General features: G+C 28.9%; 1 protein-coding gene across 9 annotated transcripts in view; it reads left to right on the top strand.

The window, feature by feature from the left end:
- Positions 1-9,082, top strand: part of LOC111275310 (uncharacterized) — a 40,761-nt gene extending 31,679 nt beyond the window's left edge. For all 9 annotated transcript variants that reach the window (XM_089754889.1, XM_089754890.1, XM_089754883.1 and 6 more), the window contains one exon: positions 8,650-9,082. In XM_089754889.1, coding sequence (XP_089611015.1) covers positions 8,650-8,978 — 329 coding nt within the window. In that variant the 3' untranslated portion in view covers positions 8,979-9,082. The remainder of the gene's footprint in view (positions 1-8,649) is intronic.
- The last annotated feature ends 12,270 nt before the right edge of the window (positions 9,083-21,352 follow it).

Genomic DNA, 21,352 nt, shown 5'->3' with positions numbered 1-21,352 from the left:
AATCTATTAGTTTTTTATATGTGACTGATCCACTGGCAACTTTGAAAATATGATCATAGATATTACATTAATAGATAACCTATTATCAATAAGCACTTTAGCCATTGTATGAGTTTTACACTTAACAATAACATGTAAAACCTTGACTTCAGGAGGTATCTCATCATTACTAAAAGAAATAAAATTTGGGGCTATGATATTTCGCACCATGTGATCCACATTCTTTGCAGAAATATTATGCTCAACATAAGCTTGATTGAGCATTTTCAACAGAGTATTCTTATGTGGTTCTGAGTTCAGTAGTAGCAACAACAATGAAATAGAAGTTGGCAACTTATTCAACTGGTTTACTACACTATACTTACTATGCTTCATGACCTAGAGAAACTTGCAAGCTTTTTTGTTGGATATAGGTTTCTTGTACTAAACTTATAGGTTTGTTATAGCAGGACCAAAATCATTTTTGAATGTGACTTCTTCTTCTTCCTTTGCTTTTTTTTTCCAAAATTTTTAAGCATTTTAGGAGTGTAACAATGACCAATTCTAGTCATTCCTACTACTCCTATTATATTCATAGCATGTTATTGTTCTTTAAGGTTACTTCATCGATAGACCCTTAAACTTCCATTTCACAATTATAATCTTATAGGATTGACTTCTAACTCTTATAGGGAAAGGGACTAGGAACATAAATTGTCAATGGTGCTCTAAGGAAATGCATCGACTCCTCCATAACTGGTTTTGTTTCATCATTATAAAATATAGTGAGGGATTTTGGAATGAAAGGTGTTTTTAACCCATCGCCTATCACATTCACATTGCTAATGTCATCTTCAACATAGAATTCAATTACCCTTTCATCCATTAACTATTGCAACACCATCCAAAATCCTTGACAGTCTTAGATCACATGTCCTACATTCTTTCCATGATAGTAACAATTGTGGTCATCATCTAAATTACCTTTATCATCAATCATTGGCAAAATTATGTTTGTCTTGACCAAACAATCAAAAACCCTTTTCATTGGTGTTTTCACCTCATTGACCCATCTTTTCACTATCAACTTTTATCCATCTGACTCTGTATTAATATTGCCACCAGAATGATTGAGGAGAGGATTCTACCAATATTAGTTTTAGACTTAAAGTTAAAATTTACAAACCCTAATCTATCAACTTTTGCACATTATATTTCAAAGTCATGCAATTTTCAGTGGAATGATTGGTTATACCATAATGAATTTGACGTTGGGGTCATACCATTTTGGGTATGACGGCTTTAATGGCATTGTATACTTAGGAGCAATAAAGTGACCTTTCATCAATTGTGGATATAAACTAGTGTATGATATAGGGATAGGGTCAAACTAAGGTTTCTTTCAATTGTTGTTATTTTGTGGGTTCATTGACTTGAACTAGTAGGTTGAGTTGACATTACCAGAGTGAAATTTGTGGTTGTAAATTGAATTCTAGTCTATATGGGGGCTATTGGGATTGTTGATAGTGTTATGGTGATTGGGTAGCTTGGTTAGTGGTTGGATAATAAGCATGGAATTACAGTATTAGATTATATAGGACAAATGGTCAGAATAAGGGATTCCCCATAGACATAACATGTGTCTCTTGATTTTTCTTTCTTGGGTTGGCTAACTTTTTGGTATTAAAAGTTTCAAGTCCTTCAATCTTGCTAGTTTTAATGGCATTCTTGATCATTTCTCTTGAAATTACCATGTTAAAGAAATTTTTTGTAGCATTTTCCACTAGTTTATCATAATAAAAGGCCTTCAACGTGCTAATAAATAGCACTATAACTTTTTTTCAGTTAGTGATGGTTAGACTTGAGCCCTATATCTCTCCAACGATGTGCGTACTCTTTAAAGGTTTCTGTTGATTTTTTTTCTATATTTTGTAGAGATAGTCTATCCGAAATAGTGTTAATGATATGCTTATATTGAGCTAAGAAAGTTTTAGTTAAGTTTTTCTATGTATGGATCCAGCTCTGATCTAACTGGACATACCATCTTGTTATTGATCCAGTTAAATTATCTTGAAAATAGTGTATCAAAAGCTTATCATTGTGAGTATGACTTGCCACTTCATGACAAAACATCATAATATGAGTAAAAGGACATGTAGTTTCATCAAACTTTTCAAAATTGAGAGCCTTGAATTTTGCTGGTATAACCAAATTGAGCACCAAACTAAGCTCATTTGCGTCCATATTCCCAAAGATGTCATTCCTTTTTATGACCTTTAGTCTTTCTTCTAGCATATCGTACTTATTTTTTATCTTTCCACTCACTACTGGTGTAGATATGTCACGTTACTTTTCTTGTTTTACAAGATCATCTAAATATGGTGCAATGCTAGGATCAATAGGACTCAATTTTAGATTGACATTCACATGTACTTGGGGTTGACTAGCAGATGGTCCAGCATCAATGTAAGGTTGAGGTTGACGAACAAAAGGTCCAACAAAAATGAAAGGTTGTGTGGTTGGTGGTTGCAAATGGATTCCTTGAAAAGTATGAACTCGCAGTAGAGCAAATCCCAAAGAATATACTGATTCCTTTATATTAATCTCACCTCTTAGTCTCTGTGCACTAGCAACTTCTTTGCCTTTTATGGAGCTAGTTAACAATTTATTTAACTCAGACATCTATGCCTTGATATTCAACTATATGTCCATCACTCTCACCCTTATTTCTTTCTATGCCTTTTCATCCCTTTCAAACCTAGTTGAATTCTCTTCTTTCATGACTCGAGAATTGCAACGAGTATTATACTTGTGCGAAACTACTTAAGCTGACTTCTTTCGCGTCACTATTCTTGAACTCTAATTATTAATCATGAATTAGAATACATGGTATAAACATTATTATTATTATTATTATTATTATTATTATTATTAATAGTTTACATGTATGCAATGAATGTAATGTAAAAGAGGTATTGTTTTGGATCAATCTAAGTAAAAAAGAAACATTCATTAACCATAAAAATTCCTATACATCAACTAATCATTCTTGCATTAAAATCATAAAAATACCTAATTTGAGCATACTGGTCCCTAACTTGACATAAGAAACACAACAATTGTTGATAGTAATGCTGAGTTGGTATGATCTCTTGCTCAAGTTCTTCAACTCTCTCCACCATTCCTTGGCTTTCTGCACCATCTTATAGACTTAAGAAGTTAAGTGCTCTATATACTATTACCTTCTTAGGCTCTCTACTTTTCACATTTCTCAAGCTTCCACTTTCCATATTAGAAGTACAGGCCCAACAATCCTCCCTCTCTTGCCATTTAGTCAAAATATTATCTATGTGGTTTTAATTGTTGACCAACTGAATTTTCAAGCTTATTAGCTCATGTTCCAAAGCTTTTTTCTCCTTTTACAAATCAAAACTCCTATTCTGTTCTCCTTTCAATCTGGCCCTTAGCTTTTCATTTTCCTAATGGCACTTGGCTACCTTTGCAGAGATTCTAAAAAGTTTATCTTTTTATGTTTGTTGTTTTTTGGTGAATGCAAAAATCACTTCCTTGTTTTCTCAGGCTATACTCTTCTAGTACTCCACTATCTTTCTTAGTTCTTCCATATCCTTCTTGGATTTTCTTGAAGGTCCGATTTCCATCCTCAATCTATTATTCTCTTGGTGAAGATCTTACAAATCTTCTTTCAACATTTTTCACTCCTTGGTCAACTTTTGTAATGTATCATCTTTTATCATTGAATTATACCTCAATTGGTTCTCCATCTTTTTTTTTTCCATCTCAAACTCTCGTTGAGTGATCTCAAGAACTGATAATATCAGCTCTGAAGTAAGATTGGGCAACTAATCTAAAACATTTACTGATAGGGACCTAACTCATTGACTCTCTTCATTCTTCAAACAAGGTACCCTTTCTATAACATTAATTGCATATTTGGCCATGTTCATCCGATTAATCAACTTCCATTCGTTGATGACCTCTCAGATCTTTTTATATGCCTGAGTGCTCTATAGTCAAACTCGAGTGAACTAAGCTTATGAGTCATAAGGATGAACTGACGAGAATCATATTGCCTTTGAACTATAAGAGGTGTATAACTCACTGCCCCTATATCCCTTGCAATGGTACCTATGACTTATCTCCACAATTGTACAAAATGGCTGTGGGAAGCATCCAAGGTGCCCTTCATGTTACATCCTCACTAGTAAGCTTTAGAAAGAACAATATTCATTGAACTTTTGTTTAATCCCTCCACCATTCCTTTATGATAAACTTTTTGATGAGAAAAAAATGAATGGACATATCTTCTCTATTATCCAAAAGTGACTTCTAAGCCAAACAAAAAGTAACTTCGCATATCCTAAAAATTGACCTTCACTCTTTTTTCGATAAAAGTCTAATAGTCTCTACTAAAATGGTCAATGAAAGATTTATACTTTTTTCCAACTACTCAAAGAAATCAACCATTGATGCTTCTACATATCCTAACACCTTAAGAAATATCATTAAATCATACACAGCTAGAGTAAACAAATCCAATCTTTGATTAATATCAAGATACTTCTTTACATACACAGCTAGAGTAAACAAATCCAATCTTTGATTAATATCAAGATACTTCTTTATATATTCTAACAAAAAGGTTAATGGTCTTGACCCTATTTTTTTCCTTCTTATGCTTGTCTATCTCCTTGACCCCTATTTGCATAATCTTGGCCAACTTTTTTTTATATCTGATGATCTTTTGCTCTTTCTAATAAATCTTGTCTTAATTGGTAGACTCTATCTAGAGTAAAGATGAATATTCTTCAATTGTGGGGGCCAAGTCTTGTTGGTTGAACATGAAACACCAATAAGATGGATCCTAAAACTATATCATAGCTTTAACTAGCATCTCATCAATCTTCACCGACAGAAGCAGTGCCATATCCCTAGATTTCTTTAAAAAAGACTCCCTTTTTTCTACTCCCCACTATTGCCATATGGTTTCCAATTTGGCTATGTCATTCTGATTCAAATCTATGTGCACAAATTGTGGAAGTGTAGAAACATAACCGACCCTTAAACAATCTCTTTCTTTTTCTTAGGTGCTTTCTAATTGGCTTTTGACTTCCAAATAATTCTTGTTGGAGGCTTATGCTATTGATGGCTTTATGAGTGCTTCCTTTACTGTTGATTGACCTAAAACAAATACCCCTCTTAAAATGCTATATCTCTATGATGTATGCAATAAAATCAAATGTTATATAAATAAAAAAATTAAAGATCCAAACACAATCATATCATATAACACAAATAACATAATATATGCAGTATCCTAACCTCTGGTATTTTCTAAAATACAGCATGGTTCTACCTTAGGCAAGCTTCTTATGGCTCACAATATGCTGAGTTGGGATTTATTTATCTAAAGGTTCCCAAATCAACCTTACATCATCATCCATTACAGACTAATAAAGCACACCAATCCTCACCCATTACAGGCTATAAACAGAAAGGGTTTGATTTAAGTGAAAGTGTTTTGCTAGCAAATACGGAAGTTATCACCTCACGAGAGCGTAGCTACTTCACTTCCTCCTAATAACGATAAAGCCTGGGTCTAGAGCTCATGCATGTGATTGAATATACAAAGGTGTACAAAGTGATATATTAATCAAAATAACATAAATAAACCATAAACACAAAATCAAAACAAAGAAATAATTGACAGTAATTTATTTTGTTTATTAACCTATATATATTTTTAAAAAAATTAAAAGAAAGGGAATTAAATTAAATATAAAATAAACTAATTAAATCTAAAATTTTTAATAGCGCATGATTAAAATTTTTGGCCTGATTCTCAAAATATCTCTAGTAGAATCGTCAAGTTATCATAACGTATTGATCTAGAGACTCAATCACTAGATATAAAAACTTAAAAATCGTAAAATACATGAGGAGTCGCCACCAATCTTTTTTAGGGTGTGATTGACCACCTAAAAGTTTATCTTTTTAATAAAGCTGGTGTAGAACTTTATTAAAAGGACAATTTTGATATACAGAAACAAGACTGGGTTTAAGAATCAATTACGTGTGGGGAAGGATTAACCTCCTACAATGCCTAGAAAATTAGTACTAATTAATTGTGCACTATTTATAATTTGGATAAAAATGGTTTTTATGCAAAATTTAATTATAATTCCCTCTATTTTTAGAAAAAAAATTAATTTCAAGGAAACTTTATTTAGGAATATTATGAAAATTTTAGATTAAAGAAATACCTTTAAATTTTTCGATATGAAAGCAGAATTCAAAGATAATCTTTTCATCAAAAATTTATCGTAACATTCCTTTTAAAAATAATAAAATAACATTTTTTATAAATAATAATTATTGTTAACTCTCCAAATCTAGGTAGAGTACCAACACTTACATTTGACAAAATGCTATTTTAATTTTATTTGTTTAAAACTAATTTTTAAGAACTTTTTATGTAGTAAAAATGAAAAATAATATAATTAATATTGAACATCTATAATTAGAAAAAATATATATATGCATTATAAATGTGCACATTAATATAAAAAAAATGAGATGTTTGCAAATAATGATCAAATGTGAATTTAGAAATCAGGTTTTCAAATATAAATAGACCACTTGGACTTTTCAACATTTAGATAGAATTTGGTTGCAACTATTTATTTTTAAATCTTGTCCTATCAATTTTATTATTTTATATTTTTATATTTGTTATTTTGACAAAACAAATTTATTTTAGATTATGAAAATGTATGAAAATTCTTTATGAAATAAAATTTTTTAAATACCCCTTCATCCATGTAACATCTGAGAACAAATTATTTTATAAAATATTTTCATGCAAATCCTTAAAATTTTAAAATGAGTTTGGAGATTTTGGGTAGGTTTGGGGTTGCAGAGTTTAATTTAAAATTTTAACTGAGGCCTTTTTAGGGTTTCGGATTTTAGGCTTTTTAAAAGTTTACGAACATCTCCAAAAATTTCTAACATTTAGACAAACTTTTAGAGCAAGCTCCCTTTTTATAACTTTTCTAAAAAATTAAATTTTTATATATTTTTTCAGTACAAGCTCGTTTTATATAACTTCTTCTAGAAAATAAATCTTTATATTTTATATTTTTTTTCTTTTAAAATTTTATTATTATTTCTTAATCTTTTATCATTTTATATTTATTATTTAGTAATTTCTCTAGATGGAATTATCTATTGCTTTTCTTAAAACACATTTTTTAACTCCCTCCAACGTTTGACTTTAAGATTTTTTTTATCGTTTTCATTATTTAGTAAAAAAACTTATTATTATTATTATTATTTTTAAAAAATAAACTTATTACCTTTATTTTGTTATCATTTTTATTCAAAAAAAACCTTATTAATATTATTATCATTTATTTTACTATCATTCAAAGTGATTGGGATTGCATTAAAAATAAACTAAGGCATAAAATAAAAGTAAAATCATTTTGAAAATTAAAACAAACATAATATTTCAAGCAACAAGGAAAAGGTCATAAATGTGTAAAGCTTCCCACCCCACACACTCACTCCATGCAGATGAAAGCAATTAACATGCAAAAGAAACTATGAATGTCCAGGCTTCCGACGGTGAAAACAAGACAGAAAAACAACAACGAAGCTTTAAAATTTTATATTCAAAACTTAGCAATAATAAACTAATAATTACCTAACAGCTGCGGTATCTAACTTTCCTATATGCAAATCACATGCAAAGGGGAATAAAGGGCGCAGGAACCACTCTATCGCAAACCAAGTACACGAAGAAGAGGCAGCAAGCATGGCGTGGATATTAAGCTTCTCATAGCAGTTCACTTACAGCAAAGAAACAACAGACATGAAAGAAAGTAAAAAAAACAAAACCAACATTGCGTGCTTCTACACACCCCATGCAGAAACGGCAAACAAAAACAGAAAAGATTACCTTCTATTTCCTGCTTCCGTCTTTCTTGTTTCCGCTACTGTTTCTGGTCTACCTTTTCTTTTCTTTTCTTTTCTGTTTGCCGGTTGCCTCCGCTGGGCTCCTTTTCCTTCTTGTTTTATTTTATTCTTCTCTCGCCCCTGTCTGTTTCCTCACGTTGCTACAGTTTTTCACGTTCCCTTCCTAGTCTTCTCTTCTGGTTTGCGTTTTCTTCTTCATGCAGTTTCTGGTTTTTTCCTTTTTTGGTCTTCTGCGTTTTCTGCCCTACAGCTTTGTTCAGTTTTTTTTTTTTTTTCTGGTTTCTGTTTGCTTCACCTTGTTTTTTTTGGTTCGTTTCTCCCCTGCTTCTTCTTCGCTTATCCAGCCTTCCTCGTTTGCTGGTTTTATTTTTCTGGCTTTTTTTCTTTTGCCGCAGCTCCCCTGGTGCGTTTCGGCAAGCTTTCCCTTCTTCCCTTTTCCTTTTTTTTTTTTTTTTTTGTTACTCCTCTCCACGTTTTTCCGTCTTCTCCTTTTTTTTGTACTTTTTCGCTACTGCCTTTCCCCAATGCTACTGCCACGTACCTCTATTTTGGCTATTGCTTCTCTTTTACCTTACTGTTTTACTGCCATGCACGACTCACCCACGCCCTACGCCTCATGCAGTTTTTTTTGTTCACGTCCTCATTTCCCGTTTTCTGCATTTGTTTTTCCTTCAGATTTTTCGCCAACTGCCCGCTGTATTTCGGTCTTGCCACTCTTCCCCTACGTCCCATGCCCAAGCGATGCATTTTTTCACGTGTTGCAGCACACTTCTATCAGCAGCAGTTTTTCACTTGTTCTTTGGGTCTCTTTTATCCATGCAAAGCTTTCCACATGGGCCCCTTTATTCCATGCATATTTTCCTGTGCATGTGGCCTCAAGCCATTTGCATATTAAGCCATTGGCTTCAGTATTTTTTTTTTTTAAGATGATTTTCATACCTCCAAGCCTAATTGAATGGGCCCAGGCTTCAAAACAACATAACATTTTTTTTTTGGGCCTTTAGTGTTATTGTTTTATCTTCATTTGGGCTCCCATTTATTTGGGCCAAATTGTATTTTTACATGTTTTATTTTTACTATTATTTATTATTATATTTTTATTATATTATTATATTATTACTATATTATTTTTTATTTTTTAATTTTATTTATTTGGTTTTTGTTTAATGAAAAGATGGGCCATTGACGGGCTTTTAAGAATGGACCTTTGTTGGACCCTTATCAGGGCTCGTATCGGATATTATTCGAGCCAATGCAATGGGCCTCACTTTGGAGTCTCTTATTAGGTCTCACCCTTGAGCATTTGAAAATAAACTGTATAATGGAGTAGAAAATTTTATGATTAGAGTCCAATTGTCAAACCTGAACTTGAATTAAAGTGATAAAATATCCAGAAAAAATTAAATATCTATAATAATCTCCTAGAAAGTTGACAAAATGTCATTTTCAATATATAATAAGAAATTGATATGTGACCAAATTGATTATTATATTTTCATATTATAATTACAAAATACTCATTTTTCTTATAATTATTTACTAAATAATTCCTCAACAAATTATTAAAGTATCATTTCCATTATATGACAAGAAATTGATATGTGACTAAATGGATTATTATATCTTCATATTGTAATTACGAAAATACCATATCTTTTATAATTATTTGTTAAATAATCTCTTATTAAATTACTAAATTACCTTTTTCATTACATGATAAGAAATTGATATGTGATCAAATGGATTATTATTCGCTCATAACATAATTACAAAAATATTCCTTATAATTACAAAAATATTCCTTCTCTTATAATTACTAATAAATAATCCCATATTAAATTATCAAAATACCTTTTTCATTATATGATAAGAAATTTATAGCTACCCAAATGAACTATTATACCATCATAGCATAATTACGAAAATATCATTTCCTTTAAAATTACTAAATAATCCTATATTAAATTACTAAAATACTTTTTTTATTATATAATAAAAAGTTGACTACAACCAAATTGACTATTATACCCTCATACCATAATTATAAAAATATCCCTTCTCCTATAGTAATTTTCTAAATAATCTTTCATGAAATTACTAAAATACCATTTTTAGTATATGATAAGAAATTGACATATTGTCAAATGAACTACTATACCCTCATACCATAATTATAAAAGTACATTTTTTATAATTATTTATTAAATAATCATCAATCAAATTACCAAAATGCTATTTTCATTATATGATAAGAAATTGACATTTGGCGAAAGCGACTAATATGCTCTCGTATCATAATTATTAAAATACATCTTCCCCTATAATTATTTACTAAATAATCCTTAATAAAATTACTAAAATGCTTTTTCCATTACATGATAAGAAAGTGACATGTGGTTAAATAGATTGTTATGCCCTCATACAATAATTAGGAAAATACACTTTTTCTTAAAATTATTTACTAAATAATCCCTTATAAAATGACAAAAATATCCTTTTAGATAATATGATAAAAAAATTGACATTTAGTTGCATGGAATATTATTTCCTTATAACATAATTATGAAAATACTCATTTTCTTGTAATTATTACAAAATAATCCCTTATTAAATTACTAAAATATCATTTTCATTATATTATAAGAAGTGACATGTGATCAAACGGATTATTATGTCCTTATACCATAATTATAAAGATATTTCTTCTCTTATAATTATTTACTAAATTAGTCTTCTAGAAACTATTGTATAAGAACTTGATATGTGAACAAATAGACTATTACGACTTTATATCAAAATTACAAAAAAACCTTTTTTCTTATAATTATTTACTAAATAATCTCCTAAGAAATTACCAATATGGCATTTCCATTACATGAGAAGAAATTGATATGTAGCTAAATTGACAATTACGTCCTTATAACATAAGTACGAAAATATTCCTTTTCTTATAATTATAAATTAAATAATCCCATATGAAAGTACCAAAATACCATTTTCATTATATGATAAGAAATTAACTATTATGCTCTCATACCATAATTACAAAATTATACACCTTTTCTTATAATTATTTACTAAATAATTACTTATTAAATTACTAAAATACCTTTTGCAATATATGACAAGTAATAGACATATGACAAAATTAACTATTATGTTCTCATACTTTAATTACGAAAATACCTTTCTTTTATAATTATTTACTAAATAATCCTTTATAAAATTACCCAAATATCATTTCCATTATATGATAAAAAATTGTTATGTGGTTAAATTAACTATTAAGCTCTCATAACATAATTACGAAATTATACCTTTTTTATAATTATTTACTAAATAATTACCTATGAAATTACTAAATAACCTTTGCAATATATGATAAAGTAATAGACATGTGGCAAAATTAACTATTACGCCCTCATATCTTAATTATGAAAATACTCTTCTCTTATAATTATTTACTAAATAATCCCTTTTGAAATTACCAAAATACCCTTTCCATTATAAGATAAGAAATTGAAATGCAACCAAATGGACTATTATGCCCTCATACCAAATTACAAAAATATCCCTTCTCTAATAATTATTTACTAAATAATCCGTATTGAATTACAAAAATACTCCTTCAATTATGGTTCCGTTTGTTTTGCAAAAAATTATTTCCAAAAAATTATTTTCACATTTTCAGGTCTTTTTTTGCCGAAAACAAGCTAGTCAACGGAAAATGACTTTCTAGTCAATGGAAAATAAGGCCATTTTTCTAGAAATTATCTTACGAATTTGAAAAGGGGAAGACATTTTTCCAAAAAAAAAATCTATAAGTAGAACTATTTATCAATACATTCAACCATAATTTTACTTATAAATAATAGTATATTAATATATAATATTATAATATATTAATATATTAATAAATAATACTATAATATATTAATAAATAATATATTGATATATTGATAAATAATATAAAGAATAATAAATAGTTTTATTTTAATTATTTTTAATATTAACATAATATTTTAATATTAAATATTATTCAAATATAATTATTTTTTAATATTAATAATTATAATAATAAATAATTTAAGTATATTTTAATAACAAATAATTTTTAATATTTTAATAGTTATATTAATATTATTTAAAAAACAAAATTTCCAAAAAGCAATTGAACAATAGAAAATATTTTTTATTAACTCATCCAAACAACAAAAAATCTCTTTCAATTTAAAAAATGTAAACATTTTTCAAAAATCATTTTTCAAAAGTCATTTTTTGCAAAACAAATGGAACCTATCTGATAAGAAATTTACATATGAACAAATGGACTATTATGCCCTCATACTATAATTAGGAAAATACTCATTCTCTTATAATTATTTACTAAATAATCTTTTAAAAAATTACTATAATATCCTTTCCATTATATGATAACAAATTCACTTGTGGCCAAATAGACTATTTTGCTCTCATACAATATTTACAAAAAACACCCTTTCTTTTATAATTATTTAGTAAATAATCCCTGAAAAAGTTACCAAAATACATTTTTCATTATAAGATAAGAAATTAACATGTGGCTAAATTAACTATTATGCCCTCATTTCATAATTACGAAAATACCACTTCTCTGACAATTATTTACTAAATAATCCACTATGAAATTCCCAAAATATATTTCTCAATATATGATAGGAAATTGACATTTGGCCAAATAGACTTTTATGCACTCATACTATAATTATAAAAATACTTGTTTTATAATTATTTCCTAAATAATCTCCTATGAAATTACCAAAATATATTTTTCATTGTATAATAGAAAGTTTAAACATGGCTAAATTAACAATTATACCCTTGTACCATAATTACGAAAAAAAACCCCATTTTCTTATAATTATTTACCGAATAATCACATATTAGCTTGTGTTTAACACAAAAGTTCATTGCTCTTCTTAATAAACTAGGGCAATTTACTCCTAAGTACATGGCAATTAACTGCTTACATTATCAGTCTCTTTAATTAGATTCATTGTGTCTAGAGTTATGTCATTGATCATAAAACCTTATCTTAAGCTATTTTATAGCTTAATATGATTTCTCTTAGATTAAGTTTTTAGTTAATCACATTATTTTCATATTTTGAAAATATTTCTAACATTCCCTCACCTATTTTTAAAATAAGACTAGTTTTAGTACCTTTGAAAATCTTATGCATAGATGAAGATATCATATAACATGATTTAAAATCTTCACTTTAATGATAAAGTGTTGCTGGTCTAATTAAATTGAATTGTAGATCTTAGATCTTTAAACCAACCGATTTATGTGATTAGTCATGCACTAAACCACTTATAAAACTAATTCATATCCCCACCGAAGTGTCATTTAGCAAATGCTTTGACATAATTTTAATGGTTGTGTATCTTGTATATTCATGAGTGCATTTAAAGTTAAGTCCTTTGCTATTGAAGTGCCACCACTTTCACTCATATAGTTGGGCTCCATAAAAAATGCAATCATATAAGCATTCCAACACTTTGTTTTACATGTTATAGAAATGATTCTTAGGATGATTTAAATTTTAAGTACTTATAGTAAAAAAATGTTCTTTGACTTATTAAATCTCATGACTAAATGTGTAATTAACCGTTGAGTTGATGTTCGATAAAATATGACTCATTTTAAGGGTTTGAGTCCCATCCCTTTGAAAGCTTTAAAAACCATTTCTCTTAAAAGATCTTTTGTCAATAGATTTGTCAAGTTTCCACTTGACTTGATAAAAGCAATGATGATCACCCCATCTTTTATGAGGCAATGGAGTCTCAAGATATAGCTTTTAGGAAAAAAGCTATAAATGATAAGATGGATTCAATTACAGGAAATAACACATGAATCTTAGTGGATCTACCTCTTGGTTGCAAATGAATTTTTATAAAAAATATGAAAGTTGATGAAACTATAGACAAGTTTAAAGCTAGATATATTGCTAAGAGATTAACACAAAAGCATGGAATCAATCATTTTGATACATATGCACTAGTGGAAAGAATTGCTACTATAAGAATGCTTAAGGCATTAGTTTCTATATATAAACTTAAAGTTCATCAAATGGATGTTAAATAATATTCTTGAATGGTGAATTAGATAAAGAAGTATATATGGAACAACAGAAAGGGTTTGTATTTTTAGGTCAAGAAAAGAAAGTGTGTAAATTGATTAAATCATTATATGCACTTAAACAAGCTTCCAAATAATGGCATTAAAAATTTAATGATATAGTTCTAGAAAATGGACTTAAAATTAATGAATATGATAAATATGTCTACAGTAAATTTGAAAAAGACAAAGGTGTTATCATTTTTTTATATGTTAATGACATATTGATATTTGGTACAAACTTAAAATAAGTTGAAAGTACCAAAAGATTTTTGTCTAGCAATTTTGCTATGAAAAACTTGGATGTTGCAATTGCAATTTTAGGAATCAAGACAATTAGAAATAACTCTAATGAAATCCTAACCCAATCACATTACTTTAAGAAAATTTTTAATAAATTTAATCATATAATTGGTGCATCAGTTTCAATTTGAAGTTAATTCTAAATAAAGGATGCCAGTTGTACAATTTAAATATGCAAAGCTTATAGGATATTTAATGTATGCAATGACATGTGCTGTACCAGATATTACTTATGCAATTGGTAAGCTTAGTAGATATACAAACGACCAAAGTAATTTGCATTAGAATGTTATTTCAAGAGTTTTTAGATATCAAAAGAAAACAATGAATTATGGCATTTCATATAGTGGAGATCTTTTGGGATTAGAAAGGTATACCAATGCAAATTGAATAACCTAACTAGAATATCATTCATTCATAAGAGGATGGATATTCATGTGTGATGGGAAGTGTAGTTTCTTGGGATTCTAAGAAACCAACATGTATAATAGATTTTGCTATAGCTTCAAAATTTATGGCATTGGCTTTAGTTTGCAAAGAAGTGGAATTGTTACAGAATTTATTATTTGAAATTCCTTTATGGCAAAAAAATGATGTCACCAATTTTTATCTTTTGTGATCATCGAGCTACGCTATCAAAGGTTATGGCCATGTGTACCATGGAAAGCCTAGACACATTGGTCTAAGATATAGCTATATTAGACAACTCATAAAAGATAGGGTGATCACCATTGATTTTGTCAAATCAAGTAAAAACTCGTTGAATCCATTGACCAAAGGTCTTAAGAGATATGGTCTCTAAAACATTCAAAAGGATAGGACTTAAGCCTATAAAATGAGTCATGCATGATGGAACATCAACTTATTACTTAATTATACATTAAGTCTTGAGTTTTAATGAGTTAAAGTACATCTTTTAAATATAACTATAAGTACTTAAAATTTAAAGGCTAAATACTCAATTTGGGATTAAATGTTTAGGTGATCACTCAATTCAGGATTAAAAGTTTTAATTTATATAAATAAAGATTAAATGTTATCGACTTATAACAATATAGAATTTTTTTAATAGAAAGTTTTCTGTGAAAGATACACATAGTAACAATGATTAAAAAGTTTAAAAGCTAGCTAATCTGTCATTATAATGCTAACTGTTGTTACATGGTATATGATTTAATCTTTTGAAAAAAAAAAGAACTTAAAAAAACAAGATCCAGTTGTTTACCTCTTTCTTGATCATGGTGCCTAAGATTGCAAATTTTCTATAGCAATAGGCCTTGGAACCTTATCCCATTGAACAACCTGTTACAGTTGCTATTGTTAGTGTAAAGGATTAATTTGCTACAACGATTATGGCTGTTCTTATACATGGTGTGGTTGTTGTTGGTTTCCAAATTTGCTAAAAACAAAAATAAGAGGGAAGGTAAGAGTCAAAGATGAGATGTTTACTGCTCGATGTTGTCAGTTTGGAGTTATTGTTTTTGCTCGCAACACCATTCTTTCTTTGTCTCTCTTTTCATTTTGATTTCCTGAGAAATAAAAGAAGAACAATTTTTCTTGCTGCTCTCTATATTTCTAGCAATCAAGCAAGCTACAATTTCTTTTAATAAATACTAATATGATTGCTCTTCACAGAAATTGCTTCAGGAATTTTTACCATAAAACAAAGATTTTTATCTTTATGAACCCATTCCACTATTTTTCTTATCAATTTGATTTTTTTTTTACCTTAATCCCTTTTATTAATGAATTTAAGCCTAAACAAAGCTCTTTCAGCTTTACCCAAATTGACCCATTATCCATAGTATCTTCCACTTCAATTTCACATCAATTTTATTCCATTTCTTTTTCTTCTTTTTACTCAACTAGACCCACATCCAGATCATTTAGAAGGAGAAATAATAAGCGATTAAAAGCTAGTAGTAACCCTATTCTTGATCAAGGTAAATTTCAAATGACCATTTTGGATTCGTAGTAAATCTGTTGGGTTCGAAGTAAATAAGCCTTAAACCATTTTAGAAGGAGAAACAATAAGAGATTAAAACTTGCCTAAATTCACCAGTGAAGAACCCAAAACAAGAAATGACCAGGTAAACAAAAAATGTATTAAGGTAGCCTTAAATAGCAACATAGAGGCTTCAATAGGGTGCTTGCTAAATAATCCATTTTGTAGACTTACAAACTTGCAGTTCATAAAGAAAACCCTAAGTTCTCTCAGTTTGATAAAGAAAAAGAGAAATGAAATGATAAAAAGGCAAGAGCCTTTCCATCTGTCATTCCACGTGGGAACTTAATTCCATTTGTCATTCTACGTGAGCTTTTAACAACGCGTAACATTCACAGCATGGTTTTCATTAAAAAAATTCTATATTATTATAAGTCGATAACGTTTAATCCTTATTTGTACAAATTAAAACGTTTAGTCCTAAATTGAGCAACCACCCAAATATTTAATCCCAAATTGAGTATTTAGCCAAATTTAAATCATCCTAAGGTAGATAAGTACTTAAAACATATTATTGTAAAGGAAGGTTAAGTTAAAATCTTAATGGATCTAAAAGATGTAAAACAAAGTGTTAGAATGCTTATATGGTGTCATTTTTTATGGAGTCCACCTATATGAATTAAAGTGTGCCATTTTTAGGAATAATGAAAGCACTCATGAATATATAGGACATGACCGTTGAAATTGTGTCAAAGCATATGCTAAATGACACTTTGGTGGGATATGAAATCTTATATGCGGTTTAGTACATGACTAGTCATAAAAATTGGTTGCTTCAAAGGTCTAAAATCTACCTTTCAATTTTGCTAGACCAACAACACTTTTATGACTAAAGTGAAGATTTTAAATTATGTTATATGATATCTTCATCTATACATAAGATTTCTAAAGGTATCAAAAGTAGCCCTATTTTAGAAATAGTAAGGGAATGTCAAAAAAATTTTCAAAAATATGAAAATAATATGATTAAGACTTAATCTAAGAATCATATTAAGCTATAGAATAGCTTAAGATATGGTTCCAAGATCAATGACATGATTCTAGACACAAAAAATCTAATTAAGAATGCTGATTATGTAAGTAGTTAACTACTATAAACTTAAGAGTTAGCTACACTAGTCTATTGAGAAAAGCAACCAACTACTTACGGTGAAGAAGTCGACTACTATGATAAATAGAAGCTAATGAAAGTTTATGTAGGTAATCAATTACCCAGCCTCAGGCAATCAATTGCTATGGTTGGGAATTAGTTAAGTCGATTCCAAACCCTAAAGAAATTGGCTGCTATTGATGTAAAGTCTTTTAGAAATTTATTTAGGCTATAACAATTGATTGCTCTTCAAGAGAAGTTGATTGCCCTATAGTTGAAACCATTCTGGAAACAAAAAAAGTCACTATTCTAAGAAGCGGTTGACTGCTCAAGTATGAATGCATTCTATAAGTTGAAATGAGTCAATTGCTTTAAAGAAGAGTTGATTGGCTTACTCTAGATAGCATTTTGGAAAGTAAAAATACAAAGGGACAGTTGACTGCCTTCTAGTTGGAGTTGACTACTCTACATGAAAATTAGTAATTTTTAAAAATGTGAAAAATGGTTTCATTGGTATGAAAGGTTTGATCAATTTAATGAACCAATTCATCCTTAATTATTTAGAATGACACATTTCTAATCAAAAAAACTAATTTTTAATTGAAACAACACAACAAAAGGGCCATAAACTTAGGATTTAATCTTTGTAAATAAAGATAGATCTAATTCATTTGAGATATTCAAAAACTCATAATTCTTTCTCTTATTTCTCCCATTCTTATGCAAATAAAAGCTTGTTTCTTTGACATTGTTTGCCATAGAAAACTTTATTAAGGACAAGGTATTTACATCTTTCATCAAAAAGCTTTTATTGGTTTGTTTTCACTAGTACAAGATGATTTAAATAAGGTTTTATCGTATCTAGAATTTTGATTCAACCTCTTTTGCATACCATCATTGATAGGGGTTAAAGAAGTCTTAAGGATAGTGGCATTAACAACATGCCTTGAAGCCATTACTATTTAGCATTAAAGGTTTCATTTTGTTCTATTCAAGGTGTAAAAGAAAATACTACATGAAGATCACAAGTTTATATACAATTTTACATTATTTTGTAATATTTAAGCCTTGTATTTTTTCTAACATTCTTGAGGCTTATTTATTGCAAAGTGGACAAATTCAATTCTATAAAGATGATGGCTTCACATTTTGAAAAGTTGGAATGATTTGATAGAGGCAATTTCCTAAGATTGCTACAAAAAATTCACATCCTTCTCACCATATTAAACATTGCATACGTTCTTACCATCACTAGATCGAATGAGAAAAAGAATAAGACTAATAATGAAGCTCGTAAAAGATAAAAGTAAGAGAATGCTATACATACATGGGATGCATTTTGAATGATATGTCTAATACTTTGTTTAATACATACATTACATGATAATTGACAAAAAATATTTGGGATAAGATGTATGCCAGGTACATGAAAGAAGCTATAAGCAAAAAGTTTCTAATTTCAAGATGGAACATGTCCAAATGTTTGATTCAAGACCAGTCATGGATCAATTCATTAAAATTGAGACCATTTTGAACAAGTTAAACCATTATAAGATGGATGTGGATATTTTTTTGTTATACCCTTTATAATTGACAAACTCCAACTTACATGAAAGGATTTTAAGAGAACATTGAAACACAAAATAGAAGATGTGTCTCTTGAAGAACTTGTAAGACATCTTCGCATAGAAGAACAATATCATAAAGAAAATAGAATAGATAAATAGGCTAATTTTTCCAAGGTCTATATAGTAGAAGATGTCAAGCTAATTATGTCCAAAAAAAAACCAAGGAATTTTTATCTAATGCGAAGAAGTTCAAGAAAAAGAAAAGTGCATGTTTTCATTATGGAAAACAAGGACATTTCAAGAAAGATTGTCAATAAATCAAAAAGAAAAAAGATGAACCAAATGCAACTAAAGATAACCTTATTGCTATGATTTTTACAATTAATGTTATTAAAAAGAAATAGGCATCTGGATTGATTTTGACGTCACAAAACATGTATGCCCTAACAAGGCTATGTTTAAAACTTTCTAAAAAGAAGAAGGCAATGTGCTATACATTAAGGATGCTTCAACAACTAAAATCAGAGGCTAAAAGACAATTGATTTAGAATTTACCTCTAAAAAAACATTAACAATTACAAATGTTTTGAATGTTTCAAAAGTTAGGATAAATCTTGTCTACTAACTTGCTTAATAAGTATGGTTTCAAGTCAATATTTGAAAGGGACAAATTTATTTTGTCTAGACATGTTTAAAGTCAATATATTCCCTAATTATTAATAATAATTCTGTTGCATACAGTTTGACTCATATGCCTACTCATGGCATTTTATATTAGGACAAGTTCATTTTAATAGAATGGATGCAATGTTTAAATCTTGTTTAATTCCATATGTTCAAGAGAATGATGAAAAATGTAGGACAAGTATGCTAACTAAGATAACTAGAAAGAAGTACAAAAATTTTAGAATTAATACATAATGATATATCTTATTTACATGAAACTTTTTCTACAGGTGGTAAGAAAAACTTTATCACATTTATAGATGATTATTCAATATATTGTTACATTTACTTGATGTATTCTAAAGATGAAGCATTATATAAGTTTAAAAGTTATAAAAATGAAATAGAATTGCACTGTAATTCTAGAATAAAAATATTAAGAACTAATAAATAAGGTGAATTCTATAATCCTTATTACTTTGAATCTAATAGAATCATCCATAAGGTGACTGCACCTTATAGTCCACAATTAAATGGCATGGCTAAAATGAATAATAGATCATTAACCTAAATGGTTAATGCATTGTTGTCTTACTTTGATTTAAGATAAAAGTTTTGGGGTGATGCACTTCATGCCATATTCAAAATACTATTCCTAATAAAAGAAAAAAGTTATCCCCATATAAACTATGGAAGAAAAGAAAACCTACTGTAAGTTATCTTCAAGTATAAGGCTATAGAGCAATTGTAATAGTTCTTAAGCCTAAAAGAGAAAAAAAAGGTGAAAAAGGGAATTAAATGTATATTAATTAGATATGCTTAAAATAGCAAGGGAAAATAAGTTCATAGTAATATAACCAAATTATTCAATACCTATTAATATGGTAAGTGAATCAAGAGATGCCATACTTGATGAATATTGATTCAAACTAAAATCTAATCCTAAGGGCAATGCTCTAGATAGCTCAAAAGAGTAAGAAAAGAAAACTTGATAAAGAAAGAAGAGAACCTTGTACCTAAACCAAGTAAAAGAGCAAAGAAAACTAAAACCTTTGGCTTGGATTTATATATATTCCTCGTTATAGGAACAAGAGAAATAATCAATTAACACTTAAACATAGTTTCAATGTGGAACAAATCTTAGGACATTTGATAAGGCAATGAAGTCCAAAGATGTAGCTTTTTTGGAAAGAAGCTATAGATAATAAGATGTAGCTTAATTCCCTTTTCATAGCCATGCAATCTACCTCAAGCTCATCTTCACTTGGATTTTCAATTTAATCTTCACGTGGATGCTCTTTAATTCCCTCAATTTTTTCTTCCACAAGCTTGACAAAACAAGGCATATTCACCAAAATAGGTTCTTTCATCTCAAACTCATCATCATATTCAACTTTCCCTACAACTCCATTCAACTCTTCATGTTTTTGGGTGATGATGGAATTACATTGTTCATTACCTTGTCTTTTTAGGTTTTGCTTGATATTACTAGGCAAGGTTCTTTGAGGGTAGTTTGTGAAGGCACTAATAAGTTGACCCATTTGAATTTCAAGGTTTTTTATGGAAACTGCTTGGTTTTGTAGG

Source organism: Durio zibethinus, chromosome 26 (genome assembly GCF_047325235.1).
Source record: "Durio zibethinus cultivar Kanyao isolate XHJ-2024 chromosome 26, ASM4732523v1, whole genome shotgun sequence".
Lineage (NCBI taxonomy): Eukaryota > Viridiplantae > Streptophyta > Magnoliopsida > Malvales > Malvaceae > Durio > Durio zibethinus.
The sequence above is the reverse complement of the archived record's forward strand: the minus strand, read 5'-3'. Positions and strand labels throughout refer to the sequence as shown.